This window comes from Hyperolius riggenbachi, chromosome 11, assembly GCF_040937935.1.
Source record: "Hyperolius riggenbachi isolate aHypRig1 chromosome 11, aHypRig1.pri, whole genome shotgun sequence".
NCBI classification, from domain to species: Eukaryota; Metazoa; Chordata; class Amphibia; order Anura; family Hyperoliidae; genus Hyperolius; species Hyperolius riggenbachi.
Genome location: NC_090656.1, coordinates 255,194,068 through 255,209,032, shown reverse-complemented (window position 1 = coordinate 255,209,032; position 14,965 = coordinate 255,194,068). Strand labels below are relative to the sequence as shown.

The 14,965-nt window shown below is 45.4% G+C and overlaps 1 protein-coding gene across 1 annotated transcript in view; it reads left to right on the top strand.

Annotated features, from left to right (window-relative positions):
• Positions 1–13,938, top strand: part of ACP2 (acid phosphatase 2, lysosomal) — a 134,002-nt gene extending 120,064 nt beyond the window's left edge. The window contains exons 8-11 of the mRNA XM_068261305.1: positions 7,201–7,286; positions 9,150–9,256; positions 10,843–11,018; positions 13,482–13,938. Coding sequence (XP_068117406.1) covers positions 7,201–7,286; positions 9,150–9,256; positions 10,843–11,018; positions 13,482–13,618 — 506 coding nt within the window. The 3' untranslated portion in view covers positions 13,619–13,938. The remainder of the gene's footprint in view (positions 1–7,200; positions 7,287–9,149; positions 9,257–10,842; positions 11,019–13,481) is intronic.
• The last annotated feature ends 1,027 nt before the right edge of the window (positions 13,939–14,965 follow it).

Here is a 14,965-nt window from a genome sequence, read left to right as displayed (position 1 = left end):
GACCAGATCACACAGCACAGTATGAGTACCAGGTAATGCTTAGTCACTGGATGGGAGCATGGAGATCACACAGCACAGTATGAGTACCAGGTAATGCTTAGTCACTGGATGGAGCATGGAGATCACACAGCACAGTATGAGTACAAGGTAATGCTTAGTCACTGGAGGGGAGCATGGAGATCACACAGCACAGTATGAGTACAAGGTAATGCTTAGTCACTGGATGGGAGCATGGAGATCACGCAGCACAGTATGAGTACAAGGTAATGCTTAGTCACTGGAGGGGAGCATGGAGATCACACAGCACAGTATGAGTACAAGGTAATGCTTAGTCACTGGAGGGGAGCATGGAGATCACGCAGCACAGTATGAGTACAAGGTAATGCTTAGTCACTGGATGGGAGCATGGAGATCACACAGCACAGTATGAGTACAAGGTAATGCTTAGTCACTGGAGGGGAGCATGGAGATCACACAGCACAGTATGAGTACAAGGTAATGCTTAGTCACTGGAGGGGAGCATGGAGATCACACAGCACAGTATGAGTACAAGGTAATGCTTAGTCACTGGAGGGGAGCATGGAGATCACACAGCACAGTATGAGTACAAGGTAATGCTTAGTCACTGGAGGGGAGCATGGAGATCACACAGCACAGTATGAGTACAATGTAATGCTTAGTCACTGGAGGGGAGCATGGAGATCACACAGCACAGTATGAGTACCAGGTAATGCTTAGTCACTGGATGGAGCATGGAGATCACACAGCACAGTATGAGTACAAGGTAATGCTTAGTCACTGGATGGAGCATGGAGATCACACAGCACAGTATGAGTACAGGTAATGCTTAGTCACTGGATGGAGCATGGAGATCACACAGCACAGTATGAGTACAAGGTAATGCTTAGTCACTGGATGGAGCATGGAGATCACACAGCACAGTATGAGTACAAGGTAATGCTTAGTCAGTCACTGGATGGGAGCATGGAGATCACACAGCACAGTATGAGTACAAGGTAATGCTTAGTCACTGGATGGGAGCATGGAGATCACACAGCACAGTATGAGTACCAGGTAATGCTTAGTCACTGGATGGAGCATGGAGATCACACAGCACAGTATGAGTACAAGGTAATGCTTAGTCACTGGATGGAGCATGGAGATCACACAGCACAGTATGAGTACCAGGTAATGCTTAGTCACTGGATGGAGCATGGAGATCACACAGCACAGTATGAGTACAAGGTAATGCTTAGTCACTGGATGGGAGCATGGAGATCACACAGCACAGTATGAGTACCAGGTAATGCTTAGTCACTGGATGGAGCATGGAGATCACACAGCACAGTATGAGTACAAGGTAATGCTTAGTCACTGGATGGGGCATGGAGATTACACAGCACAGTATGAGTACAAGGTAATGCTTAGTCACTGGATGGGAGCATGGAGATCACACAGCACAGTATGAGTACAAGGTAATGCTTAGTCACTGGGGGGGAGCACGGAGATCACACAGCACAGTATGAGTACAAGGTAATGCTTAGTCAGTCACTGGATGGGAGCATGGAGATCACACAGCACATTATGAGTACAAGGTAATGCTTAGTCACTGGAGGGGAGCATGGAGATCACACAGCACAGTATGAGTACAAGGTAATGCTTAGTCACTGGAGGGGAGCATGGAGATCACACAGCACAGTATGAGTACCAGGTAATGCTTAGTCACTGGATGGGAGCATGGAGATCACACAGCACAGTATGAGTACAAGGTAATGCTTAGTCACTGGAGGGGAGCACGGAGATCACACAGCACAGTATGAGTACAAGGTAATGCTTAGTCACTGGATGGAGCATGGAGATCACACAGCACAGTATGAGTACAAGGTAATGCTTAGTCAGTCACTGGATGGAGCATGGAGATCACACAGCACAGTATGAGTACAAGGTAATGCTTAGTCAGTCACTGGATGGAGCATGGAGATCACACAGCACAGTATGAGTACAAGGTAATGCTTAGTCAGTCACTGGATGGGAGCATGGAGATCACACAGCACAGTATGAGTACAAGGTAATGCTTAGTCACTGGAGGGGAGCATGGAGATCACACAGCACAGTATGAGTACAAGGTAATGCTTAGTCACTGGAGGGGAGCATGGAGATCACACAGCACAGTATGAGTACCAGGTAATGCTTAGTCACTGGATGGGAGCATGGAGATCACACAGCACAGTATGAGTACAAGGTAATGCTTAGTCACTGGAGGGGAGCACGGAGATCACACAGCACAGTATGAGTACAAGGTAATGCTTAGTCACTGGATGGAGCATGGAGATCACACAGCACAGTATGAGTACAAGGTAATGCTTAGTCAGTCACTGGATGGAGCATGGAGATCACACAGCACAGTATGAGTACAAGGTAATGCTTAGTCAGTCACTGGATGGAGCATGGAGATCACACAGCACAGTATGAGTACAAGGTAATGCTTAGTCAGTCACTGGATGGGAGCATGGAGATCACACAGCACAGTATGAGTACAAGGTAATGCTTAGTCACTGGATGGAGCATGGAAATCACACAGCACAGTATGAGTACAAGGTAATGCTTAATCACTGGATGGGAGCATGCAGATCACACAGCACAGTATGAGTACAAGGTAATGCTTAGTCACTGGATGGAGCATGGAGATCACACAGCACAGTATGAGTACAAGGTAATGCTTAGTCAGTCACTGGAGGGGAGCATGGAGATCACACAGCACAGTATGAGTACAAGGTAATGCTTAGTCACTGGATGGAGCATGGAAATCACACAGCACAGTATGAGTACAAGGTAATGCTTAATCACTGGATGGGAGCATGCAGATCACACAGCACAGTATGAGTACAAGGTAATGCTTAGTCACTGGATGGAGCATGGAGATCACACAGCACAGTATGAGTACAAGGTAATGCTTAATCACTGGATGGGAGCATGCAGATCACACAGCACAGTATGAGTACAAGGTAATGCTTAGTCACTGGATGGAGCATGGAGATCACACAGCACAGTATGAGTACAAGGTAATGCTTAGTCACTGGATGGCAGCATGGAGATCACACAGCACAGTATGAGTACAAGGTAATGCTTAGTCACTGGATGGAGCATGGAGATCACACAGCACAGTATGAGTACAAGGTAATGCTTAATCACTGGATGGGAGCATGGAGATCACACAGCACAGTATGAGTACAAGGTAATGCTTAGTCACTGGAGGGGAGCATGGAGATCACACAGCACAGTATGAGTACCAGGTAATGCTTAGTCACTGGATGGAGCATGGAGATCACACAGCACAGTATGAGTACAAGGTAATGCTTAGTCACTGGAGGGGAGCATGGAGATCACACAGCACAGTATGAGTACCAGGTAATGCTTAGTCACTGGAGGGGAGCATGGAGATCACACAGCACAGTATGAGTACAAGGTAATGCTTAGTCACTGGATGGAGCATGGAGATCACACAGCACAGTATGAGTACAAGGTAATGCTTAGTCACTGGAGGGGAGCATGGAGATCACACAGCACAGTATGAGTACCAGGTAATGCTTAGTCACTGGAGGGGAGCATGGAGATCACACAGCACAGTATGAGTACAAGGTAATGCTTAGTCACTGGAGGGGAGCATGGAGATCACACAGCACAGTATGAGTACAAGGTAATGCTTAGTCACTGGATGGGAGCATGGAGATCACACAGCACAGTATGAGTACAAGGTAATGCTTAGTCACTGGATGGGAGCATGGAGATCACACAGCACAGTATGAGTACAAGGTAATGCTTAGTCACTGGATGGAGCATGGAGATCACACAGCACAGTATGAGTACAAGGTAATGCTTAGCCACTGGAGGGGAGCATGGAGATCACACAGCACAGTATGAGTACAAGGTAATGCTTAGTCACTGGAGGGGAGCATGGAGATCACACAGCACAGTATGAGTACAAGGTAATGCTTAGTCACTGGATGGAGCATGGAGATCACACAGCACAGTATGAGTACAAGGTAATGCTTAGCCACTGGAGGGGAGCATGGAGATCACACAGCACAGTATGAGTACAAGGTAATGCTTAGTCACTGGAGGGGAGCATGGAGATCACACAGCACAGTATGAGTACAAGGTAATGCTTAGTCACTGGATGGAGCATGGAGATCACACAGCACAGTATGAGTACAAGGTAATGCTTAGTCACTGGATGGAGCATGCAGATCACACAGCACAGTATGAGTACAAGGTAATGCTTAGTCACTGGAGGGGAGCATGGAGATCACACAGCACAGTATGAGTACAAGGTAATGCTTAGTCACTGGATGGGAGCATGGAGATCACACAGCACAGTATGAGTACAAGGTAATGCTTAGTCACTGGATGGGAGCATGGAGATCACACAGCACAGTATGAGTACAAGGTAATGCTTAGTCACTGGAGGGGAGCATGGAGATCACACAGCACAGTACGAGTACAAGGTAATGCTTAGTCACTGGATGGGAGCATGGAGATCACACAGCACAGTATGAGTACAAGGTAATGCTTAGTCACTGGAGGGGAGCATGGAGATCACACAGCACAGTATGAGTACAAGGTAATGCTTAGTCACTGGATGGAGCATGGAGATCACACAGCACAGTATGAGTACAAGGTAATGCTTAGTCACTGGATGGAGCATGGAGATCACACAGCACAGTATGAGTACAAGGTAATGCTTAGCCACTGGATGGGAGCATGGAGATCACACAGCACAGTATGAGTACAAGGTAATGCTTAGTCACTGGAGGGGAGCATGGAGATCACACAGCACAGTATGAGTACAAGGTAATGCTTAGTCACTGGAGGGGAGCATGGAGATCACACAGCACAGTATGAGTACAAGGTAATGCTTAGTCACTGGAGGGGAGCATGGAGATCACACAGCACAGTATGAATACAAGGTAATGCTTAGTCACTGGGGGGGAGCATGGAGATCACACAGCACAGTATGAGTACAAGGTAATGCTTAGTCACTGGATGGGAGCATGGAGATCAGGCAGCACAGTATGAGTACAAGGTAATGCTTAGTCACTGGATGGAGCATGGAGATTAGGCAAGTTAGGTTCACTCAGATGCATAGCATGGGTTCACAGTAATGGAGGTGCATGGTGCAGGTCTTGAGAAGTCCTGGAGGTGTAGGAGGACTTTAACGGTAGTGACAAATATAAGCAGATCATGACAGAGGATCTTGGATCCTCACGCAGTTGGGGAGCCTTCTGAGGAAGCAGGTGTTCATTTTGGGTGCAGGAACAGTGATAATGGCCTGTCACTTTCCTCGTCTTTAACTCTTTTTTTTTTTCTAAAGTCTGGTACAAAAAAAACGCAAAACGATAGATGGTTCTGATATTGGCGGCAAAAAATGTAGCAAACAACGTGTTTGCACAAACGATCTATGATTATTCTTGTGGGTTTTGGGCTGCCATCATGACAGATCACATTGGTAGATAATTGTTCATAGTCAGCCAGCAGTGTGTACAGAGCTATGAACGATTATTAAACGATGTGTCTACAAAGTCTACGGCGCTTGTCACACGTTCCACATCGTTTAACAATCAGAACATTTACGGCATCAACGCATCACGTTGTTCACAACAAGTTCCATAGATATTGCTGAAGATAGATTGTGGAGCGATCGTTTGTGTGATTCACACAATCTGCCTTTCAGTGGGTACGTAGCTTTCAATGGGTACGTAGCTTTCGATGGGTACGTAGCTTTCAATGGGTACGTAGCTTTCAGTGGGTATGTAGCTTTCAGTGGGTACGTAGCTTTCAATGGGTACGTAGCTTTCAGTGGGTATGTAGCTTTCAGTGGGTACGTAGCTTTCAATGGGTACATAGCTTTCAGTGGGTACGTAGCTTTCAATGGGTACGTAGCTTTCAGTGGGTATGTAGCTTTCAGTGGGTATGTAGCTTTCAGTGGGTATGTAGCTTTCAGTGGGTACGTAGCTTTCAATGGGTACGTAGCTTTCAATGGGTACGTAGCTTTCAGTGGGTACGTAGCTTTCAGTGGGTACGTAGCTTTCAGTGGGTACGTAGCTTTCAATGGGTACGTAGCTTTCAATGGGTACGTAGCTTTCAGTGGGTACGTAGCTTTAGGCGTTGGATGTGATATGGATTTGTTTTCAAAAAAGGGACCGTTCTTTATTGGGACGATTCTACAAATATTATGTAAATCTGTAGGGAAACTATGCTCATAGCTGGGCACCATGTTACCATAACCGCTCTGGTTTATTGGGGAATTTTCCAGAAGGGGTGACAGAGGAGAATGACTCATGCCAAGCCTAGGTGTCACTGAGGAAGGAAAGAGGAGGGGCAGAAAAAAGCAGCAAGTCTTCCAGAAGTTCTCCATTCCTCCTAAGGGCCCGTTCACACTTCGAACCGCAGAATGCCGGCGATTACCGCCGGCGCTTTGCGGGAGTGATTTTCCCGCGATTAGCGCGGAAAAATCACTGGACACTGTGCACGCTAATCACGAACGCTAATCACGGAACGCTCGTCGCCGGCAAACCGCTGCATGCAGCGCAGTTGCGGTTATCGCTAACCGCAACCGCGGCAGTGAGAACACTGCCACTCACTACATTGTGTAGCGGTTCTTGCAGAGCCGCTAGCGGTTTGCCGCGAGCGGGAATGGTGCGATTCCCTCTCAGGTGAGAACGGGCCCAAAAGGTGGCCATATACGATACAATAAAATGATCCGATTTTACAGCAATTCGATAAAAACCATCGGATATCTCGAAAAAAATCGAACTTTTTTTTTTCTTCATTCGACTGAAAAATCCAATCGGATTTCCCGTTTTCTTCAATTTTTATCGATCCGAAATGCCAGATATTTTTCTTCAATCTTTCTAAAGATTGTATGGTGTGTGTTAGATTGTCAATGTATTAATATACACACACTAGCAATTTTGTCTGAGTTTCCAATCATTTTTATCATAATTGGGGAAGAATTGAACATAGGTGTGTGGTAGATTGGTCAGATTTTTGAAATGTTACAATCAGTCAGAAAAATTGATTGCAATTCTTAAATTGAACAAATATTTAAAAAATGTATGGTGTGTGGCCACCTTAATGCCTGACCGGGCTTTTTCTTGAAGTTCCCCGGAAGAAATGACACAGTTGTGTTTCCTTTTGTAGGTGTTCTGGTTGGTCAGATCCTGAAGAATATAACGGAAGCTGCACACAATGCCTCCAGCGACCTCAAACTCATCGCATATTCAACAGTAAGTTCAACCGTCTGTTACTTGTTTAGTTGCATTTAAAGGGAACCAGAGACGAAGCACCCTTGTGTATTTTACCATATATATCAGTGGGAACATTAGAGAAAACACTTACCATGCTCTCTGTTTCACCCTCACTGCTAAAAGTGTCTGTTATCAGCAGTCACAAGAATCCCAGACTGAGCAATTAAATCTGGCTTTGCTGGGAATAATTATAGCTGAGTCCTTATAGCAGAGCCACAAGGGGGCAGGCTTGGACTTGAAAAGATACCAGAGAAGACAGACTCAGCTATAATCTTTCTGTAGCAAAGCTAGACTGAGTGCTCCGTCAGGGATTCTTATCAGAGGTGGTAACAGTCAGATTAAACCGAGAACAATGAAACAAAGAGCAGATTAGGTGTTTACTGTCATGTTCATCTCTGGTTCTCTTTAACCTCAGCTCGTCCATGACCATCGGAGGGCACTGCTCAGGCCCCGCTAGGCCGATTTTCATAAATTGTTTTTTTAAAACACGCAACAAGCACTTTGCTTGCTGCGCGTTAGGGACGATTGCCGCCAATCCGCCGCTACCCGCCGAGTTACAGCCCCCCCCCAGACCCGTGCACAGCCTGGCCAATCAGTGCCAGGCAGCGCTGAGGGGTGGATCGAGACTGCCTGTGACGTCAGTCGCCGTCAGCTACACCGGAGAAGTGCGCTCTTTGCGTATCTCTCCAGCAGCTTCTGGAGAGGTACGTAGAGGGGGCACTTCTCTTACCCCAGACTGGCTCCGACTGACCGAAGTGCTGGGATGGATCGATCGGAGTTGATGGGGCTGGAGGAAACCCCAGGTATGTATGTATAAAATCTTTTTAATGTAAGAGCACTGGTACACTTTGATTACCTCCAGTGAAATATACATTACAGTTAAGATAATCATCGCAGTATCCCATAGTACTCCAACATATGAACAGGTAAATAACCCACCCGGTTACTGGGAAATATACATTTAATCTTAACCCCTCCATACTTCTCAGAGAGGCTTTGGGAAAAAAACCACCAAGGCGGTTTTGCTGTCACGGGGGCGGGGTTTAAGATGAATCTCCATTTCACTGCGAACGGGTGAGTTGTTTACCCGACTAATCACCGATCCTGTATTAGGGGACTAAAAGGATTACATTAACTACAGTTTTATATTATGCCCACTAGACAACAGGTATTACGACCTGACTATAACAGCAATAAATCGGTTCTGGTGTAAAGTGTGAATGCCAAAAAGTCTAAATTCCATTGTATTGAAAAATGACATTATGACCCAATTTATAAACTTAGAATTTGCTCGGGGGGGGGGGGGGGGGGGGGTTATGGGGCTAGGAAGAGAGGATAAAAAATCTGTTTCTGCTCGACTATATACAAGAGGATTTTTTTTTCTTTTAAAATTGGAATTGCTTTTTGTGCACAAGTAATATTGTCTGTTTACAAATTCCCAAAGTAGTACAGTTTATCTGCTCTGAAAGCTGTCATTACATTGTATTGCATAGCTGCTGTATTTATATATTAAAATCTATCTAGTGATCACTTTTCAATTACACACATACTAGAAGCAGAGAGAGCACAGTTTCGGCACTTTGCTGATGTTTACTAAATTTGTCTGACAAAGGAATGTAAACAAAAGATAATGTTGCCACCTTTTTGGATGTGGCCAGAAGCTGCCGACTGAAGCAAGGGGCTTTCCACTAAAGAACAAAGTGCTGTGTCTAACTAAATGCTGTTCTGATGCAATTTTTTTTTTTTGCGGTAGTAGATTTTATGCTGTAAATAATCTTTTTAGGAACAAAGAGGAAACGCTGAATTTCATACCACTTTAATAACTGAGGGTTTTTTCTCCAGCATGACACCACACTAGGCGCTCTACAGATGGCGCTGGACGTGTACAATGGAAAGCAGGCGCCGTATGCTTCTTGCCATATATTTGAGCTGTATCAGGAGAACTCAGGGTATGTATTTGTGTGTCTTAAACCTACCTCTGCTCCCCCCCCCCACCCCCCACCCCTATACTGTATAAATCCTAATAATTACCTATCATGCATAATAAAATCACATTAACCCTTTAGCAGCCAATTTATTTAGAGGCTTGCAAGTGCTCCAGGCTAATTTATTATAGCACTTTTTTTTCCTTATTTGTTACATTTCCCTGCTTCTAATTAGCGCTGCTGCAATGTGTATTTATGGCCACTTGTCACTAGGGGGCAGTGTGAGGCAATAACAGAGGACTTCTGCTTTCAGTTTCTATGTTTTCTGCTAGCAGAGAGAGATCAAAGCATTCCAAGAATTTACAGCACAAACAGTTCTGCCGACTGAGGTCAAGAGCAGTGCGCTTGTCTCAAACAAGATATTTCTATAGAAGCTGCTAATGGGTTAAAGGACCACTGTTGCAATAAAAAAATAAATACATTCAAATAAATGTACATTTTTTTTCATAGTAAAATGCACTATAATTTTTTTGTTCCCCTATGTTACTGTCACTTACAGGAGGTAGTGAAAATATGAAAGATCTGCCAGGTTTTGGACTAGTCCATCTCTTCATGGGGATCCTGATTTATTTACAAAAGCTCTTACTGAACTGTAATTTCTCAGTCCAAATAGTGTGCAAACAAATAGGGAAGCTGGATGGCATCTCTGTATAGATGCTTTCCAGGGACTGCTTTTGGAAAAAAAATAAAAGCAATTAAATCCGGCAGCCTCCATATCCCCAATCACTTTAATGGCAGATTGCTAGAGCCATAGAGCCAGTGATATCCACACCTGACCTTTACTTGTGTGAAAGTTTCCCTTTAAAGAGAACCCGAGGTATGTTTAAAGAATGTTATCTGCCTATACAGCCCAGCCTCTGTTGCTATCCCAAACCCCACTAAGGTCCCCCTGCACTCTGCAATCCCTCATAAATCACAGCCATGCTGTGAGGCTGTGTTTACATCCGTAGTGTCAGTCTCAGCTGCTCCCCCGCCTCCTGCATAGCTCCGGTCCCTGCCCCCGTCCCTTCCCTCCAATCAGCAGGGAGGGAAGGGATGCAGGCGGGGACTGGAGTTCTGCAGGAGGCGGGGAGAGCAGCAGACTGACACTATAGAGATAAACACAGCCATCTCTGACAAGCTGTTTGTCAGCAGCGTGGCTGTGATTTATGAGGGATTGCAGAGTGCAGGGGGACCTTAGGGGGGTTTGGGATAGCAACAGAGGCTGGGCTGTATAGGCAGATCCAGCCTCTGTATGCAGATAATATTCTTCAAACCCACCTCGGGTTCTCTTTAAAGGGAAGGTTCAGGGACTATTAAAAAAAAAAAAAAATCCGCATCCACTCACCTGGGGCTTCCTCCAGCCCGTGGCAGGCAGGAGGTGCCCTCGGCTCCAATCCGCAGGCTCCTGGTGGCCTCCGGTGGCGCGCCAGGCCAGCTGCCAGGTCGGGCTTCTTCTGCGTTCCAAAATGCGCCTCGCGGCGGCGCGCTGACGTCATCGGACGTCCTCCGGGCTGTACTGCGCAGGCTCAGTAGTTCTAATAATACTTTATTATTTTTTTTCCTCGCAGGAACTTCACGGTGGAGATGTACTTCCGGAATGACAGCAGCCGGGCGCCGTACCCCCTGACCCTCCCTGGCTGCGATCACAGCTGCCCTCTAGAGCATTTCCAAAGCCTGCTGCAGCGAGTTATCGCCGAGGACTGGAGGAAAGAGTGTCAGCTCCCCGGTCAAAACAAGGACACCGGTGAGACAGCCGATCAGCAGTCACACAAGAGACGCTCTGTTCTGCTGTAAACTCTGCTCATAATCACCGTACTGGTGTTCACAATCATTAAACTGAAAGCACACCTGAAGTGAGAGTTATATGGAGGCTGCCATATTTATTTCCTTTTAAACAATGCAGATTGCCTGGCTGTCCTAGTTATCCTCTGTCTCTAATACTTTAAGTAATAGCCCCTGAACAAGCATGAAGATCAGAAGTTGATGTGTGGCTGCTTCTGCCTCATGCTTGTTTCAGGTGCGTGATTTGAACACTAGTACTGAAGGATCAGCAGGGCAGCCAAGCAACTGGGATTGTTTAACAGGAAATAAATATGGCGGCCTCCATATACCTCTCACTTCAGGTGTCTTTTTAAGCAAATGTGAAGCCAGTCATAGACAAAAAAGATACCTATGTAGAGGGAATTCTCCATCCCATCCAGCTATCCCAGTCCTTTCTCCGTGCCCTCCTGCTTCCACTGTCTTCGCCTTTGTGAGTCCTCAGAAGAATTCACTAGAGTCTCTGGGCCAGATTTATCAAGAGTGTCTGAGACAAAATATTGGTAGGTTTTTAGAAATCCGTGCAGAACTGTCTGACATCCTAAGAAATCATTGGATAGTGCAGATTCCTTCTAAAACTGTTAGGAATAGGAGGAGTCTCTCAGACAGTGCAGTGTGTGAGGGGAATAGCTGTTGCTGAGGTAACCAACACACCTGCTGTATTGATAGCAGCAGGCTCTGAGGAGGAATTCAGCAGGAGGGGAGGAGCACATCACAAATCATGTCTAGCCTGCAGTTCTAAATCTGTAGAACTGCTATCAAGCACTTCTTATTCTGCGCCAGTTTAGGGATGGATTTGCACTTTTCTTAGCTGTAGTGCAGCTCTAGAAATTCATTCTAAATTGCCACTATTACTTGAACTGTTCTCCCTGCTGGTTGGAACAGATTAAGAAGAAAAAAGTGTCGGTAATGCGTTGATAAATCTGAGGGCTTCTGAAGACAGGTGCATCCATACCGTGCAGGCAGGAGCCCGGGCTCGTGTACGATAGTACTGAGCCACTCCTGTACAGAGGCACTTGAGGACACAAGTGATTTCAAAGCCTTCACGGGGGCTCCCGAAGGCGTATTCCACAAGCTGCTTGAATTACTTTTATGGGACAGCAGTGGAGCGAGGGTGCGGAGAGAGGAGCGGGAAGACACTATGTGATCCAGAGCCTTCCCTCTCCACAAGCGAGTATAACCTTTTATTATTATTTTTTTTTATTATTATTTTTTTTGTGGCTTCAATTTTACTATAAAGGACAACTGTAGTGAGAAGAATATGGAGGCTGCCATATTTGTTTCCTTTTAAACAATACCAGTTGCCTGATTGTCCTGATGATCTCTCTGGCTGCAGATATGGTTACTGGGTGACTGGGATTAATATTCAGGACAGTGGGTGGAGCTTACAACAGCCAATCAAAATTCACCTATTGATTTTTAAAGGGAATATTTAAGCTGCTACCATTCTCTTACACTGTTAATAGCAGATCCCTCAAACCTGGTACAGTTGGGTCACTAAGGTTCAAATTCAGAAAGGGGGCGGAGCCACAAACAGCCAGATTTGTTTATTTTTCAATGGGAATATACAAAGTATTGATACCAAGGACCCCAAAGCTGATAAACTTGAAAATTGAGTGACTGTATGTCAAGGTTAGAAATAGTGGGCGGTGCCAACAACTAAATTTTTTACATTGCAGGGTTCCCAAACTTTACACAATTGGCCACTAGGTGACTGGGATGAATATTCAGAAATGTGGGTGGAGCCTACAACAGCCAATCAAAATTCACCTATTGATTTTCAAGGGGAATATTTACATTGCTACCATTCTTACACTATTAATGACAGAGGCCTCAAACCTGATAGTCAGTCATTTGGTGACTGGGGTCCAAATACACTAAAGAGGTGGAGACACAAACAGCCAATCAGATTTGTTAGATTGATTTCAGCCATTCTGTTATTCGTTCCACTTCTCATGTGTACACCACTTTGTGTTGGTCTTTCATGTGGAATTCCAATAAAATTGATTGTTTGTGGCAGTAATATGACAAAATGTGGAAAACTTCAAGGGGGCCGAATACTTTTGCAACCCACTGTATATATGGTAAAATACACAAGGGTGCTTTGTCTCTGGTTCCCTTTAAACAGCAGAAGGAGAACAACAACATCAGAAATCCCATCATGCTTTGCACAGCATCCGAGGAAAAATGCCCGGGCAATTTTCTTCTGTGCAGCTAAAAATGAGGCTTGGGTAAGAAAAACAAAGTTCTGATTCTGTGACACTTAAAGAAACACCAATCCTTTTCAGTGCTGCTGAATAGCTTTTTAGTCCACTTAATTATAAAAAAGGCATTATAAAGTAGTAATGTGAATCTGTCAGACTCTGATCTCCTGTTTTCCCTCTTGCAGAGGTCATCGTGGGTCTGGTCATCTGTGGCTGCATCCTCTTCCTGCTCATCGTCCTCATGCTCACCGTGCTGTTCAGGCAGAAGTCACAGCCGGTGGGCTATCAGCACGTCTCAGATCTGGGGGAGGAGCACAGCTGACGGACAGGAGATCCCTCCCACTACCTGTGGCCTTGCCGCCTCCCATTCCTGGCGATCCAGCAGCTTCTGGGGGCCAACTAGGGGATTTAAGCCTTCGCTTTTAATGAAGATTTTAATACTTTTAGGTTTCTAAGTTCTGAATCGACAAAAGACATTTTAAGTTTTTGTTTTTTTTAAGTAATGAAAACAACGAAACAATGCAATGAGTCCCGGGAGCGTCAGGCGCCCAGTCATAGATGATTGGTTTTTAGGAAGTGGATTGGTAGCAATGTTTGTTTGTTTGGTGTCCCTGTGTAGAGTACACTGTGATTTTTACTGTTGTCGCTGGGCTTTTTATTTAGATGGGCTGTTTTAGTGTATCCTGTCCTGGCTGCGGAGGTGGACCGTACAAGCTCTGGACACACTTTTTTTTAGATTGTTCCCGAGATTTTCAGTTGGAAATCTGAACAGATGTCCTCCGGCATCGCTGGTCTACACTCCTGTGATTGGGCAGAATGAATCGCTTACTGCCAGTACCTCTTATTCCTGTGGGCACTTTAAAGTGAACCAGACACAAAGCACTCATGTATGTTACCATATATATCAGTGGGAACATTAGAGAAAACACCTCCCCTGCTCTCTGTTTCATCCTTCGCTGCTCAGCCTGCTTGTTATCAGCCCTGATAAAATCCCCGACTGAGCATTCAGTCTGGCTTTGTTCAGGAATCATTATAGCCGAGTCTGTCTTCTGTGCTGTCTTTTCAAGCCCAAGCCTGCCCCCTTGTGGCTCTGCTATAATGACTCAGCTATAAAGATTTCTGAGCAGAGCCAGACTGAATGCTCAGTCAGGGATTTTATCAGGGCTGATAACAAGCAGGCTGAGCAGTAAAGGATGAAACGGAGAGCAGGGTAGGTGTTTTATCTAATTTTCCCACTGATCCATATAGTAAAATACATGAGGGTGCTTCGTCTCTGGTTCACTTTAAGGCCTTGTTCACATTGCGTTTGACTCATGGGGCTGTTTTTGAGGCGTCTTTTTTTCGATTCTCGATGCTTGGATGGGCGATTCGTTTTTGTGCTTAGCGGTTTTCTAAGCGTTATTTTTTCTGAGCGGTTTTGTAATTCACTCCCTGACGCAAGTACGGAAGTGAACTCTTTGACCCAGAAAAGAATAAATACAATGTATTTATTCTTAAAAATGCAATCGCTACACAAAGCAATTTTGTGATCCAGGCACCGCTTTGCTAGTCCCGCTCCCTTGCTAACCCAACGCTATCGCCGCGTTCCAGATCTGCCGCTGACCAAGCAAAATCTTCTGAACCAGGGCTGTGAAGTTGGTACAAAAATCATCCAACTCCTCAGTTTATG